Below are 12,299 nucleotides of genomic sequence, written 5' to 3' on the forward strand. Positions count from 1 at the left end.
GCTGCTGTTGCCCAGGGCTGGAGGCAGCTCTGCAGGGGGGTCTCAGCTGAGGGGGCAGAGGGACAGTGTTGTGTAGTGGTCTTTATATGACAAAGAAGTGGACTCAGCTCTCCGATGAGATAGCAGTCAAAGAGCTTTATTCAAACTTGGCGCTCCCTCTTATCCCTTAAAACCGCCTGACCTTGTGACCAATGGGGTTGTCTATTTTGACGCATGCCTCTTGGGCTTCCCTGCCCTCGCTGCGTCCCCTGCATCCCTGTACTTGCCTCCTACATCACCTCCTTCTCAATTATTTAAGGTCACAAAAACAGTGCAAAAACAACAGTGCAAACAATCAGAACAGTACATTACAACTACCAAAGCATGCAATGACCCAGCACATTACTTGCTTTGTCTTCTTATACATCTACTGTAAACCTTTTAAAACCTTCTTATATTTCTAAAGGGTAGTGCAACTTGGAAGAATAACTTTATTAACCTAGGGACCTTAGCCCAACCGTGCATAGACACATAACATTTATCAATCTGAGGGTTTAAATAACTGGGGAGTTCAACTTTATTTCAAAAACAGGCTAAGCTTAGCAAACTAAATTCTCTTAAATTGACCATGTGGCAGAGGTAGTGTTATTTTGTGGGGTGTTTGGTTTTTAAGGCCAGTCAAACAACTCTCTTATTCATTCACTCACACATTCATTGACGGCCATCAATCCATGCATCATACACACACTCATGGGTTTTGTATAGACTGCTTTTTGCCACACTGGTCATCCTCAATTGTAAACCTGAAACTTAAACATTATTACTAAAACACAACTGTTTTATAACTTCTACATTACTCTGGTTCTTGCTGCTGTGGTTTTGTACCTAGGCAGGGTCTAACACACCTGGAAGGAATTCATTTCAGCTCTTTTCCTGTAGCCACACAGGCATAGCCTCTTCCCCAAGTCACGAGGTCCACTGGTCCCATCCACTGTCCTGAAATCATCTCTCTTATCATGACTGGTTGTTTGGGAGAGGCAAAAACCTGAGGCCTGTGCTGCCTTTCGTGCCTGCTTCTTTCAGCACTATCACAATTGGAAAAATTTATAACATGCGTGGCTTTCCACAGACGCTCTTGCGGGCTACAGACTGATTCCCTCCTTTTTTGTTTGTTAACATGTCTTTCAGTGTGATGTGCCCTTTCTACAGTTGCCTGTCCGATGGGTGAGTGTGGAATACCTGTGGTGTGAGAACTTTCCTAATTTGATAGGAAGGTTCTTATCTCTTTGATATGAATGCTGGTTTATTGTTGGCCTTAATCTGTTTTGGGATACCAAGGGTGGCAAAACAACTGAACCGGTGTCTTATTACATCCTTGGCCTTTTCCCCAGTGTGTGCTGTGGGGGTTATGTATTGGGAATGGGTATCTACGGTTACGTGTACATATTTTAATGTGCCAAATTCAGGGATGTGTGTGATATCCGTTTGCCAAATCTCATTTGCCATTAATCCTCTGGGGTTAACGCCTTCCTGAGACGGCATGGGTGTGATTTTCTGACAGTCTGGGCATGACATAATTATGTCTCGAGCTTGATTGAGTGTTATTTGAAATTGTCTTTTCAGAGAACATGCGTTCTGGTGGAAAAATGAATGAGACAATTTTGCTTGCTCTAAGACTCTGGGTATGGTGTTAAACATGGTTGCTTTGTCAGCCTCTCGGTTTCCATCCGCTATTGGCCCTGGCATGTCAGTGTGTGACCTTGTGTGCATTATGTAAAAATCAAACTTTTGGTGATTGACAACAAAACAGAACGCATTTCAAACAACAGATGAGGGTAAACAACATCTCGAAGAAATGAACTTTTGAGATGGGACCCTAACCCTGCAGCATAACAGGAATCGGTAACAATATTAATAGGTTGTTCGGAAAATTTCCCCAAGGCAATATGAATGGCAACCAGTTCCAGAACCTGCACAGAACCCTGGTTCATGGTCTGTACCTCTCGTTCCCACTGTCCTGTGTCAGGGTTTACCGAAGTCACTGCAGCTTTTTGTGTCCTTCCAGATGCATCTGTGAAGACCGTGAGGCCTCACACTGGTTCATGTTTGCATCTGGTAGTGGCTTTTAAAGGTAAACTACCGATTTCTGCCCACAATCTGTGTTTAGGGAGATGAATTGAAATGTCACCATCGAAGCCTGCCAAGGCAGCCTGGAATCCTGCGTCCTCAGCTAGCATCCAGTCGAGGTTGTCCTTTGTAGCTGGGAGGTAGATGGTGGCAAGATCTCTCCTATCCAGTTCCTGTAGTCGTCCTCTGCCTTTAATGACAAGCTTGGCAAACATTTCATTAGCAGTCCACACAGTTTTAGGTGGTGTGTGGGGCAGAAACAGCCACTCTAGAATCTGCAGTGGGTCTTTTTCAGTCTGATCCCACTGAAACAAAACTGCAAATGGCTGGTACCTGCTGGGAACAAGGGCAAGGCAGATTTGCAGTTCAGAATTACTCTTTCTGCCTTGTCTGCCCTCTATTGCCTTGCCACAAATGTCTAACGCCTGCTTTGCCTCTGCTGTCAGAGACCTGCTAGACATTAGATCAGAGTCCCCCTTTAGCAGCTCAAATAGAGGGTGTAGCTCCTCTGTGGTTATGCCTAAAATAGGCCTTAACCAATTGATGGCTCCCATAAGTTTTTGCAACTCACATAAAGTTAAATTGTTCTTTATCTCGAGCTGTGGTGGTTGTGGAGAAATTTCTTGCTGTGTGATTTTCCATCCAAGGTATGTCCAGGGTTGTGATCGCTGGATTTTCTCTGGAGCAACCTGCAACCCTGCATCTTGGATGGCTTTGATTAGAGCAGTAACAACAAATGGCAGTTCACTTTCTGTGGCCATGGTTATTAGTATGTCATCTATATAATGTTGTATGATGGCTGTTTGATATCTCGTTGGGCTATTTTGCATCCCCTGAGGAAGGACAACCCAGCAATAGATTTGCACGGGCTGTGCATGGTTCAAGGCAGGGATGGAAAAAGCAAGCCTTGGTACATCCTCAGGGTGTAGGAAAATGGTAAAAAGGTAGTTGTTTAATTCAATTATTAGTAGCGGCCACTTTGCTGGAAGCATAGCAGGTGAGGGAAGTTCAGGCTGTAATGCTTCCATGAGCTCTATGGCTGCGTTTACTGCTCTAAGTCCTGCAGCATTCTCCACCTCTCACTCTTCTTGGGGGCGCAGAATACAGGGGTATTCTCGGGACTGGTTGTTGGCACATTATGACTTGCCTCAAGCTGCTTCCTCTCTTGCTCACGAAAGTGGGTGGCAAAGAGGAGGAGGATGGCGAGCAGCACGGCGGTAAGCAGTGCGGTGCTCACGGCATGGCCCCTGCCCCGCCCATGGCACCCTTGGTACCACTCGGCCCATTCCCCGTTGCTTAGGTACTTGTGGGATGTTGCTGCTAAGGGTCTCCACCTTTGAAGGTGGTCAGGGTCACCACATCTAATGCAACTCGCTCTATGTCTGGCCCCTTCCTGCACTCCTAGCTGGGCACTTAGGGCTGCAGCTAAGGAGGCAGACTGGTGCTCCACAGAGCCAACTCCTTGGCAGGGTCGAACCAGCTCAGCAATGCTGCAGCTCTCCCTTTTAGGAAGGGCCTGCAGAGCTCTTTTACAGCTTGGGTTCGCCTTCTCAAAAGCCAGTTGCTTATAAAGCGTCTCTCTGGCTTCATTGTACTCAACTTGCTTGTTTAAAGTAGATTGCAGTCGATCTAGGGGTCGTGAACATGGTTCAGTAGAACCTTGTAACACTTTTGTGGGTGACGGGTTGCTATCTTGGTCTGTAGTGGGGAGTTTTCTCATGGCTTTCAGTGCCTGTTTGGCTATTACTTTGTACACCTCCTGGGGATAGGTTGATTGGGCATCTGCTGTGTTGTAATTCCCCTCCCCGGTTAATTGGTTTGTTGTTATGCCTGCTTGGGTGTTAGTTGCATACGTAGCACAATTCTCCCGATAGTCAGTTAACCAGACTGTATATTGGGTGTTATTAAGAACTAATTTCATTAGGTTCTTCCAGTCATGTGGGGTGAAAAAATAGATGGAACTCAATGTCTCCAAATAGGTGAAAGTATTGGTTAAGGATACGCCAGCATCTCTTACCAATTGCCTCAATTCCTTTGTCACCTCATATGGCAGAGGCTGGAATTGAGGGGGCTGACGTTGGCTAAAATCGACTGGGCACGCATGGATATCCTGCAAGCCTCCCATTCGAAATGCCTCATCCCGACATTGCTCCCACTTGTCAACTGACCTTCCCTCGTTTGCTCCCTTGCTCCCTCCCGGTGGAACCATCCCTTGTCCCTCCTCCTCATCTCCCCATGCCTCCCCCCCCCGTGGCCCCAGTAAACCCGGTTCCCTGTGGGGGGGTGGTGGTGGGTGGTGGGCGCGGCACAGGGGAAGGGACCTCCCCCCCTCGTGCCGGCGGCTGGAGCGGGGCAGCACTGAGGCTGGAAGAGATGGATTGGCTTCCAGTCCCTTTGGCACGAAATATGGCTGCGCCCAAGTCCATACACGTAGTTGCTGGTCATCCGTAGGGAGAGGTGGCAAATAGGCTGGGTTACCCCCCTCATCGCTGCAACGGAGCCCTGTGCACTGATCCCATGGGTCGGGATCTCGCATTATAGGCTCTGTTCCCTCCCGGCAACCTGTGTTCCCATGGCCATCGGCTCCCGATCTGTAACTTAACTCACAAACAGTTCCCCCCCCTCCTGGTAAACCCCGTGTGTTTGCATTCCTACGCCTAGGAGCTGGGCTGTGGCTAGCAGTGTGGGCGGGGGGTGGTTGTACCATCCACTCGTGGGCTCTGTGTAGTACAGACATTATCACTGTGTAAGCTGGAATTATGTTATCGGCTCGGTGATAACCTGCCTCGGTCCTTTGGTTTAGAATGTGTCCCAGTCCTTCCCATACGTCTATATGTAACACTTCTGTTAGTGGCAGCGTGGGGGATACAGACCTAATAAACCTTACTAATTCTGGTAATTCTGCTTTTGTAGTTTGGATGTGGTAAGATCTTAGCAGTAGAGTTAATGTTTCAATGTCTTGCGATATCAAGCTTCCCATGTTTTTTACCTTAGTCTGGTTGCTGTGGATACGCGTGGGCAAGGGTCCTTTGTTTGGCTGCTGAGTTTTACTTTTGGTTTCTGGATCGGCTGTTTTCGTGGCTTTCTTTTCGGCGTCTCTGTCGGCGACCGGTGCTGTCTGGGTCTCTGCTCCTGCTTCTCCAGCGGCTGTGGGCGACTGGGTTGTTTTTGGTGTGGTGCTGAGGTCCGGGGGCTGCAGTGGGGCTGGGAGTTGAAGTGCTGGTACTCACTCAGCTTCGCTGCTTCGCTGCCCACTTCTGCCTGCGTGGTCCCCGGCTCCGCTTTTCGCTGCCCACCGTTCTGTTTCTCTTCTTCTTTTCTTCTTTTTCTTCTTCTCTGTTCCTGTGCACTTCTCCCTAATTTTTTGAGCTCTCTGTACTATCTGCGTCTCTCAGTACCGGCTGAGACAACAACGTAAAGATGTCTAGGTTTTTTTTGGTGAAAAATTCCTGTATCATAAAACTGATACGATACCCGGAATTTACCATTATTCCCCTGATTCAGGGTGTTCTACTCTGGCCTAATGTAGGTTCTAAGCCCCGAGTTCGGGCACCACATGTTGCGAGGGGGACTTTATATGATAAACAAATGGACTCAGCTGTCTGATGAGATGGCAATCAAAGAACTTTATTCAAACTCGGTGCTCCCTCTTATCCCTAAAAACCACGTGACCTTGTGACTAATGGGGTTGTCTATTTTGGCACATGCCCCTTGGGCTTCTCTTCCCTCAGTGCATCCCCTGCATCCCTGGGCAGGCCTCCTACAGGGCAGATCCCCCCCAGCCCTGCTGCCCACCATCCCTGTGGGATCAGCCCAGGCCACGGGGGCTTCTGGGGCCAGAGCACACGGCCGGAGCACGTCCAGCCTCTCCCCCTCCAGCACCCCCAGGTCCTTCTCCCCAGGGCTGCTCTCCATCCATTACACTCCCAGGGGGTGTTTGTGTCTGGCATTGCCCCGATCCAGAAGGAGCACACGGGATTGCAGCTTCAGTAAAGCTGTTGAAGGTCTAATCCCAGCAATAGAGCCCGAGAGCGCTGAACTGCCCCAGGGCCTGAGCTTGAGAGGGGACTGGTAGAGTGCTGAGGGGCTGGAGCTGAGTGGCTGGACTGAGGGCTGGCTGTGGATGGAGCTGTGAGGGGAGGGTTGTGAGGGCGGGCTGTGTGTGTGAGGGGTGAGGGGATGGTTGTGAGGGCGGGCTGTGTGTGTGAGGGGTGAGGGGATGGTTGTGAGGGCGGGCTGTGTCTCTCGGCTGTGAGGGGACGGTTCTCGGAGCACGCTGTGACTCTCAGGTGGACCCGATCCCCTCAGGGGGATCATTGGGCAGCGTGGCCAGGGCTGAGGCGGCCCCGCCGGCCCTGGAGCTGTCTGGACCCCCCAAGGCCCCTCCAGGAACCCCCGGGATCCCCCGACCGCGGCCCGGGACAGGTGGGAGCTCGGGGGCACCGTGCTGGGCCCGGGGGAAGTGTCCAGCGGGGGCCGGGCCAGGCCGCGGGGCGCGCCGGGGCTCGGTGGGAAGTGGGGCTGGGCCGGGCTGGGCTGCGCTCTGCTCCGGAACAGCGGCTGCTGGGACACGGAGGGTGCGGCTCCAGCGCTTGGGATTAGCGGGAGACACCACCAGGGCAAAAGCAGCGCCGTGTTATGTCTGCAAAATACGGGGTATGTAATTTTTCTGTGGAAAACCACTGCTTTCTTGGAGGGAAAAACAAACAAACAAATGGTTCGGCGGCCCTGGGCACACACAGGGCCCTCCGGAGCAGGGAGTTAAAGCACTGCCTCAGCCGGCCCTGCCCCTGCCAAGGTGGGACCTGCTGCTGGCGACTGAAAGGACTCCTCTCCCAGTTCCTGGAATCACACTCTTTATTAGCACCGCCTGGGACAGGTTAATAAGGTTTGTGGGCGTTGGTGGCAGCGTCTGGCTGCAAAACTGTGTTTGAAAGCAGTCTCGGCTCTGGGAAGCAAGGCCAAGGTGGAACACGAAGCAATCTGCCAATATCCTCTGGGGGGAGCCCGACCAAAGCTCTGCTCCTTAAAGCAGCGTTGAACCTGCCCAGAGTGTATTTCTCACCCCACAGGCGTCCCTCAGTTTTCTCCCTATCCCCAACTTACTTTCATAGGAATCCTTTGTGTTTAGGTGGAGCTGGAGTGGCTTCAGTCGTAATTACCTTTTGTTTCTGGTTGCTGTAAAGTTCTCTTGCTGTACCTAATGGGGGGGGGGGTTGTGGCTTGGCACCTGAGGAGGGGGTTGGACGTGGTTGTTGGCTCTGCAGCAGAACACCTGGATTGTCCCTCGGCTGACAGGTACTGGAGGGTCCCATGATCTTCCCAGTACCACAGTGTTCCCCCTTTGTGCTGGGATTTCAGTGCTGCAGGAAAGCTGGGCTTTGCTCACTGCCCCTTATTTCCTCAGAGCAGCTCATTCAACTGGGGCTTTCTCGTGCTGCCTTTGCCCTTCCCCTGGCACTTGGGCTCCACCTTGGCCATGGGACTGAGCAGCCCAGGGAGGGTTTTATACTTTTGCTCAAGGGCAAAGCAGAGGGAAATGTTTACGGCAGGAAGGGAAGAGGATTCTGGCTGATCAGGAAGCGAGGGAGTTTCTGAGCGACGGCCGGAGTAACGCGCCTTATTTCCCCCAGTTTGTGAGCAGTTGGATCCCATTGTCTTCATGGGGCTTGAGAGCATAAGCATTGAAACAGCATTTTGTGGACAGCCTTGTACTCTGTTCTGCTAAACTGCAAAGCCATGGAGGTTCTTCTTCATCTTCCTTCATCTTCCTTCCATCAACGTGGCCTAAGGCTTGTCCAGCTCAGCAAGTGCTTCCTCCTTGGTAATTCTCTGCCAGGCCTGAGGGATTTCTCCTCTACCTTGGAATTTCTTACCATGCCAGTTTTCTATATCTGTCCTGAAATGAGACACAAACCATTTCCAGTAGGCTTGCATGGATGGATCAGGAAGAATTTTCCAATTGGAGAAAGGAGGTCCTGCATCCCGGTATCTCTTGAAGCGGATCCATCTAGCGTCAGCAACTTCAAATTTACACTTACTTGCAACAAGGTTGGAACAAATATCAATGACCAGGTGATCTGTTTTGTCCCACCAGCCTCCTGTCAAAGCCCGTGGTCGATGGAAAAGAACCTGATGGTCTCCATCGTGTCCCCAAATGGTGTTTGTGCAGACAGCCCCACAAAAGGGACACTGCTCCCAGCACCCCAAAAATTGCTCTGCCAGGATGGTGTGAGGCTTCATTTCAAACCAGCTCAGATCAGCAACAGCAAATTCTTCCCTGAGCTCGTTCTCCATGGCAGGCAGTGCTTCTGCCATGGCTTTGCTCAGGAACTCGATGTCTGTGATCTCCTGATGCTCGAGGCCCTTCAGGTCACTTCTGGGCAAGTTGATCAGCTCTGTCAGTTCCCTGCAAAATTCATCCAGCCAGAGAGAGATTTTGTCCTTTTGGTCTTTTCTGTCTTTGACCCTTTGGGTTGATGAAGCAACAGCTGACAGGATGTTTCCATAGAGAACATCAAGGGAGGAATCTAAAAACTTCTCAAGCCTCCGGCTCTCACCTAAACAGTAACTCTCAACACGTCTCTCAATGTACCACTGAAAAAACTGTTCTGGGTGTTGAAGGTACCACTTGAAATAGTGGAACTTTTCTTCTTGTGCCAGGAATCTCAGGATACAAACATCCAGATTGGCTCTGTTGCCCTGGAAATCTGGGACTTTCCCCTGCATGTCCCCAGCAATGGCTTTAGCCGTCCTCTCATAGACGGCCCGGCAAAGAGCTGGGGCAAGCTTGTCACAAAGGAAAACAGCAAAAGCTGTGACAGAAGTGGCTCCTTGGCAGGACATCTGGAAACATGTGAAGTAATCTTCTCTCTTGCTGTTCAGGTAGACAAGTGGGTGATTTGCTTTCTGGAACGCTTCGTGCATGGCTTTAAACCTGTCTGCTGCTGTTCTGCACAGGTACAGAGATAAATCTATGATGTAATCTTTGTTAACACTAAATGGTGCATCGCTGGGGACGGACTTCACACCTTCCTGTACTTCATGGAGTATTTCATGAATAAAGGTTTGACTGTAATCCCGTTTCTCCTGTTCCTTCTTATCAATGTTTGCCCACACACGATCTATGATGTTGTCTGTGATGTCCTGCAAGATCACATCAGCATTGGAAACATTCCGTGGGAGGTATGTTTTCCAATCAGCATTGAGAACATTCTGTGGGAGGTACGTTTTCCAATCAGCATTGAAAACATTCCGTGGGAGGTACGTTTTCCAATCAGCATTGAAAACATTCCGAGGGAGGTATGTTTTCCAATCAGCAATGAAAACATTCCGTGGGAGGTATGTTTTCCAACCCTTTTTCTTTGTGACATGTTTCTTCAAGTCCAAGGAAAATCCTCCCTGTTTGGGAAATGACCTGATCCGTTCATGGAAACCAGGCTCATTAAAATGCTCCAGAAGGACATTTTCTATTTCCACATCGATATCCACCTGTTCCAGTGGGGAAGCATCATTGGTGACTTTAGCAGTCATCTTGGCCCAGAGAGAAGTAAACTCTTCTCTCAGTTGTATCTCACTGAGGCTCTTGCCTTTCAGAGTCAGAGCCAACTCCCTACTCTTTCTCAGAAGGTCGTCTTCATATTCCGACTTCCTTGCATCCACTTTACTCTGGGTCTTCTGCAGTTCAATGAGATTCTGACATTTCTTCCGAGTTTCAAGAAGAAGATTCTTTCTTAGTTCTTCCAGCTTCCGCTCTGTGCTGCCTTTCCACTGGACCAGCATCTCACAGTGTTTCTCTTCCCTGAAATACTTTTCCATGTCTGTCACGATGGCATCACTTGTCTCTTGCACGAGCCCTTCCAGGTGTTCTGTGGTGACTTGCTGCAAGTCCCCGTTCCGAATTCTGTTGTCAAGTCTCATTTGTACGTCTAAGACGTGACTCCTCAGCCTCCAGGTCCACTGACAAAAGGCAGTTTCCAGTTTCCTGTAGACAGCAATCTCCAGTGAATTCTTGAAGCTGAAAACAAAGTTCTCGTTCAGCAAAGCATTCCAGAGGTCACCAATACGGACTTTCAGGCTGGAGAGCGTCAAAATGCTGCCCTGGGACTCCTTGGCAGCCTGGAGAACTTTGCGCTTCAGTTGCTGGACGTTGTGGCTGTAGGTGGGGTTGGGTGGTGCCATTGGGGGGTTTCCTTCCCACAGGTGAGCAAAGTAGTGAATGTGGGTGTTCACGTCAAAGCGGATGACGTCGCTGAAGGAGGAGACGTCACAGCATTCCTGCTGGGCAGCTGCCACGGTCATTTCATCCAGCTTTTCCTGAAGACGTCTTTGTCCTTCCATGTTCTGCTCCTTGGCAGTAACTTCTCCCACGTTTTGGTGGACAAAGAGGCAGCCGGGGGAAAGATTTACTTTCTTCATCCTCAGAAAAGCCTGCACAGCGATCTGAAGGACATCCTGCATTTCTGAGGGATTTTCCCCCAAGATGTTGATCAGGGTCACGTTGCCGATGCCGATGACAAAGGTGGCCAGCTCGTTGTCATGATTCAGGGACGGTTTATTTGCCATCTCTATGGCACGAAGGCCCTCTGTGTCAACAACCAGCATGTAATCAAAGCCCACGTCCTCTTGCAGCTGCTCGTCCAGTGGCAGGAGCTGCATAAACGCTCCCCGAGTGCATCTCCCCGCGCTGACGTTGAACTGCAGCCCAAACATGGCATTCAGCAGGGTTGACTTCCCTGTGCTCTGGATGCCGAGCACGGAGAGAACAAACACTCGTTTGTCCCCCAGCCTCTCAATTAGGCTGTCAAAGATTGCTCCCACCCAGCGCAGGGGCAGGTAAGAAGCATCCCCATCCATCAGCTCCACAGGATACCCCAAAACCATCAGCTCTGCTGCCATTTGGGGCAGTTTGACAACATTTTCATTCTTTGAGTTCCTTAAGTGCAGAGCTTCATAGATCTGCCCTACCTCTCTTAACAGATGCTCCAGGCCAACGGATGAATTGTTAATTTCATCAGAGAGGGCCTCCAACCTACTCAGCAACTCAGGGTTTGAATTGGATTTTCCCTTGCTTTTCTTTTTTTCCAGGATTTCAGACCATAACTTGTGATAGTCTCTCCTCAGTTCTTCAAGGCGACCGGAGGACAGGTCGTCCATAAAGACCTTCATCCACTGCAGGAAGTATTTCTTGGTATCTGCTGGCTGTGACTGGAGAAAGCCAAGGAATGGTTTCATCAGCTGGTTGAGGGGGAAGGCTCGCTCTAGTTGCTTTCTCCTAATTGCTGCCTTCTCGGATTCAATTTGGCTCCGATGGTGCTCGATGCTCCTGTTGCCCTTCTCCTGCAAGCGAGTGAGTTCTTTGTCCTTTTGGCACCACTGGTGCCACAGTTTTCCTTGAAGAGGCAGGAGCTGGGATTTGATCTCAGACAGCTTCTCCTTCTTCAGAAGGGTCACCAGCTCCTTTGCCTTTTCTTTTGCTGTCACACACTCGGGTCGATTTTCATCCACTAAGAAGCCGTGCTGGCGAGCTTTGTCCAGGCAGGCGTCCAGGCTGAAACGAGGGTTGGACCCTTCCAGGAGATTCCTGATTGTTTTGGTGAGCTCATCCAACATCTCTGCTTCGTTATCGTTCTTGATCCCTATTGTTATGGTTTTGCTGGATTGTCCAGCTGCAACATGCTCTTTGTCAGTGAGAAGACAAACCAGAGGCCTTTGCGACTGCCACAGGTCACACAGAAGCTTTGTCCCTCTATCATCCATGTGCTCCGAGTCGGAGACAAGAGCCACGTTGAGAGCAGAGATCTCCTGTAAGAAGTGCAGCTGCGCTCCGTGGTCCCTGGCGTCTCCATGCAGGTTACAGAAAGCCACACAGCACTCAAAGGTGTCATCGGGGCTTCCCCGGGGACAGTACCAGGCGATCTCCACAACACCTGCCATCAGCAAACGCTCTCTGGTGCTGCCTCGGCAATGGCGGTGGAAAAAAGTGTCGTGTCTTTGTTTGCTGAGCAGAGCATTGAGGAGCTGAGACTTGGAAGAGGAGGCAGAGGTGCCAATGCGGATGAAGGACACGATGGGCGTCTCTGCCTGATGCATGTGTTTGCTATTGTGACTGCTCATCCTGGGCTGCTGTCCCGACTTCTCGGCCTCTTTCCAGCTCCTTTTGATTTGACTGAGGGCCCAGAGCGGGAACTCGA

The 12,299-nt window shown here is 50.4% G+C and overlaps 2 protein-coding genes across 2 annotated transcripts in view; both read right to left on the reverse strand.

Annotated features, from left to right (window-relative positions):
• LOC127463877 (interferon-induced very large GTPase 1-like) overlaps positions 1–10,407 on the reverse strand; it is a 38,804-nt gene extending 28,397 nt beyond the window's left edge. Inside the window, exon 1 of the mRNA XM_051773890.1 lies at positions 7,382–10,407. Coding sequence (XP_051629850.1) covers positions 7,894–10,407 — 2,514 coding nt within the window. The 3' untranslated portion in view covers positions 7,382–7,893. The remainder of the gene's footprint in view (positions 1–7,381) is intronic.
• LOC127463850 (interferon-induced very large GTPase 1-like) overlaps positions 1–12,299 on the reverse strand; it is a 32,214-nt gene that overhangs the window by 10,789 nt on the left and 9,126 nt on the right. The gene's annotated exons all lie outside the window — the stretch shown is intronic.

This window comes from Manacus candei, unplaced genomic scaffold, assembly GCF_025592945.1.
Source record: "Manacus candei isolate 608988 ecotype Guabito, Panama unplaced genomic scaffold, ASM2559294v1 h1tg000177l, whole genome shotgun sequence".
In the NCBI taxonomy this organism is placed as follows: Eukaryota; Metazoa; Chordata; class Aves; order Passeriformes; family Pipridae; genus Manacus; species Manacus candei.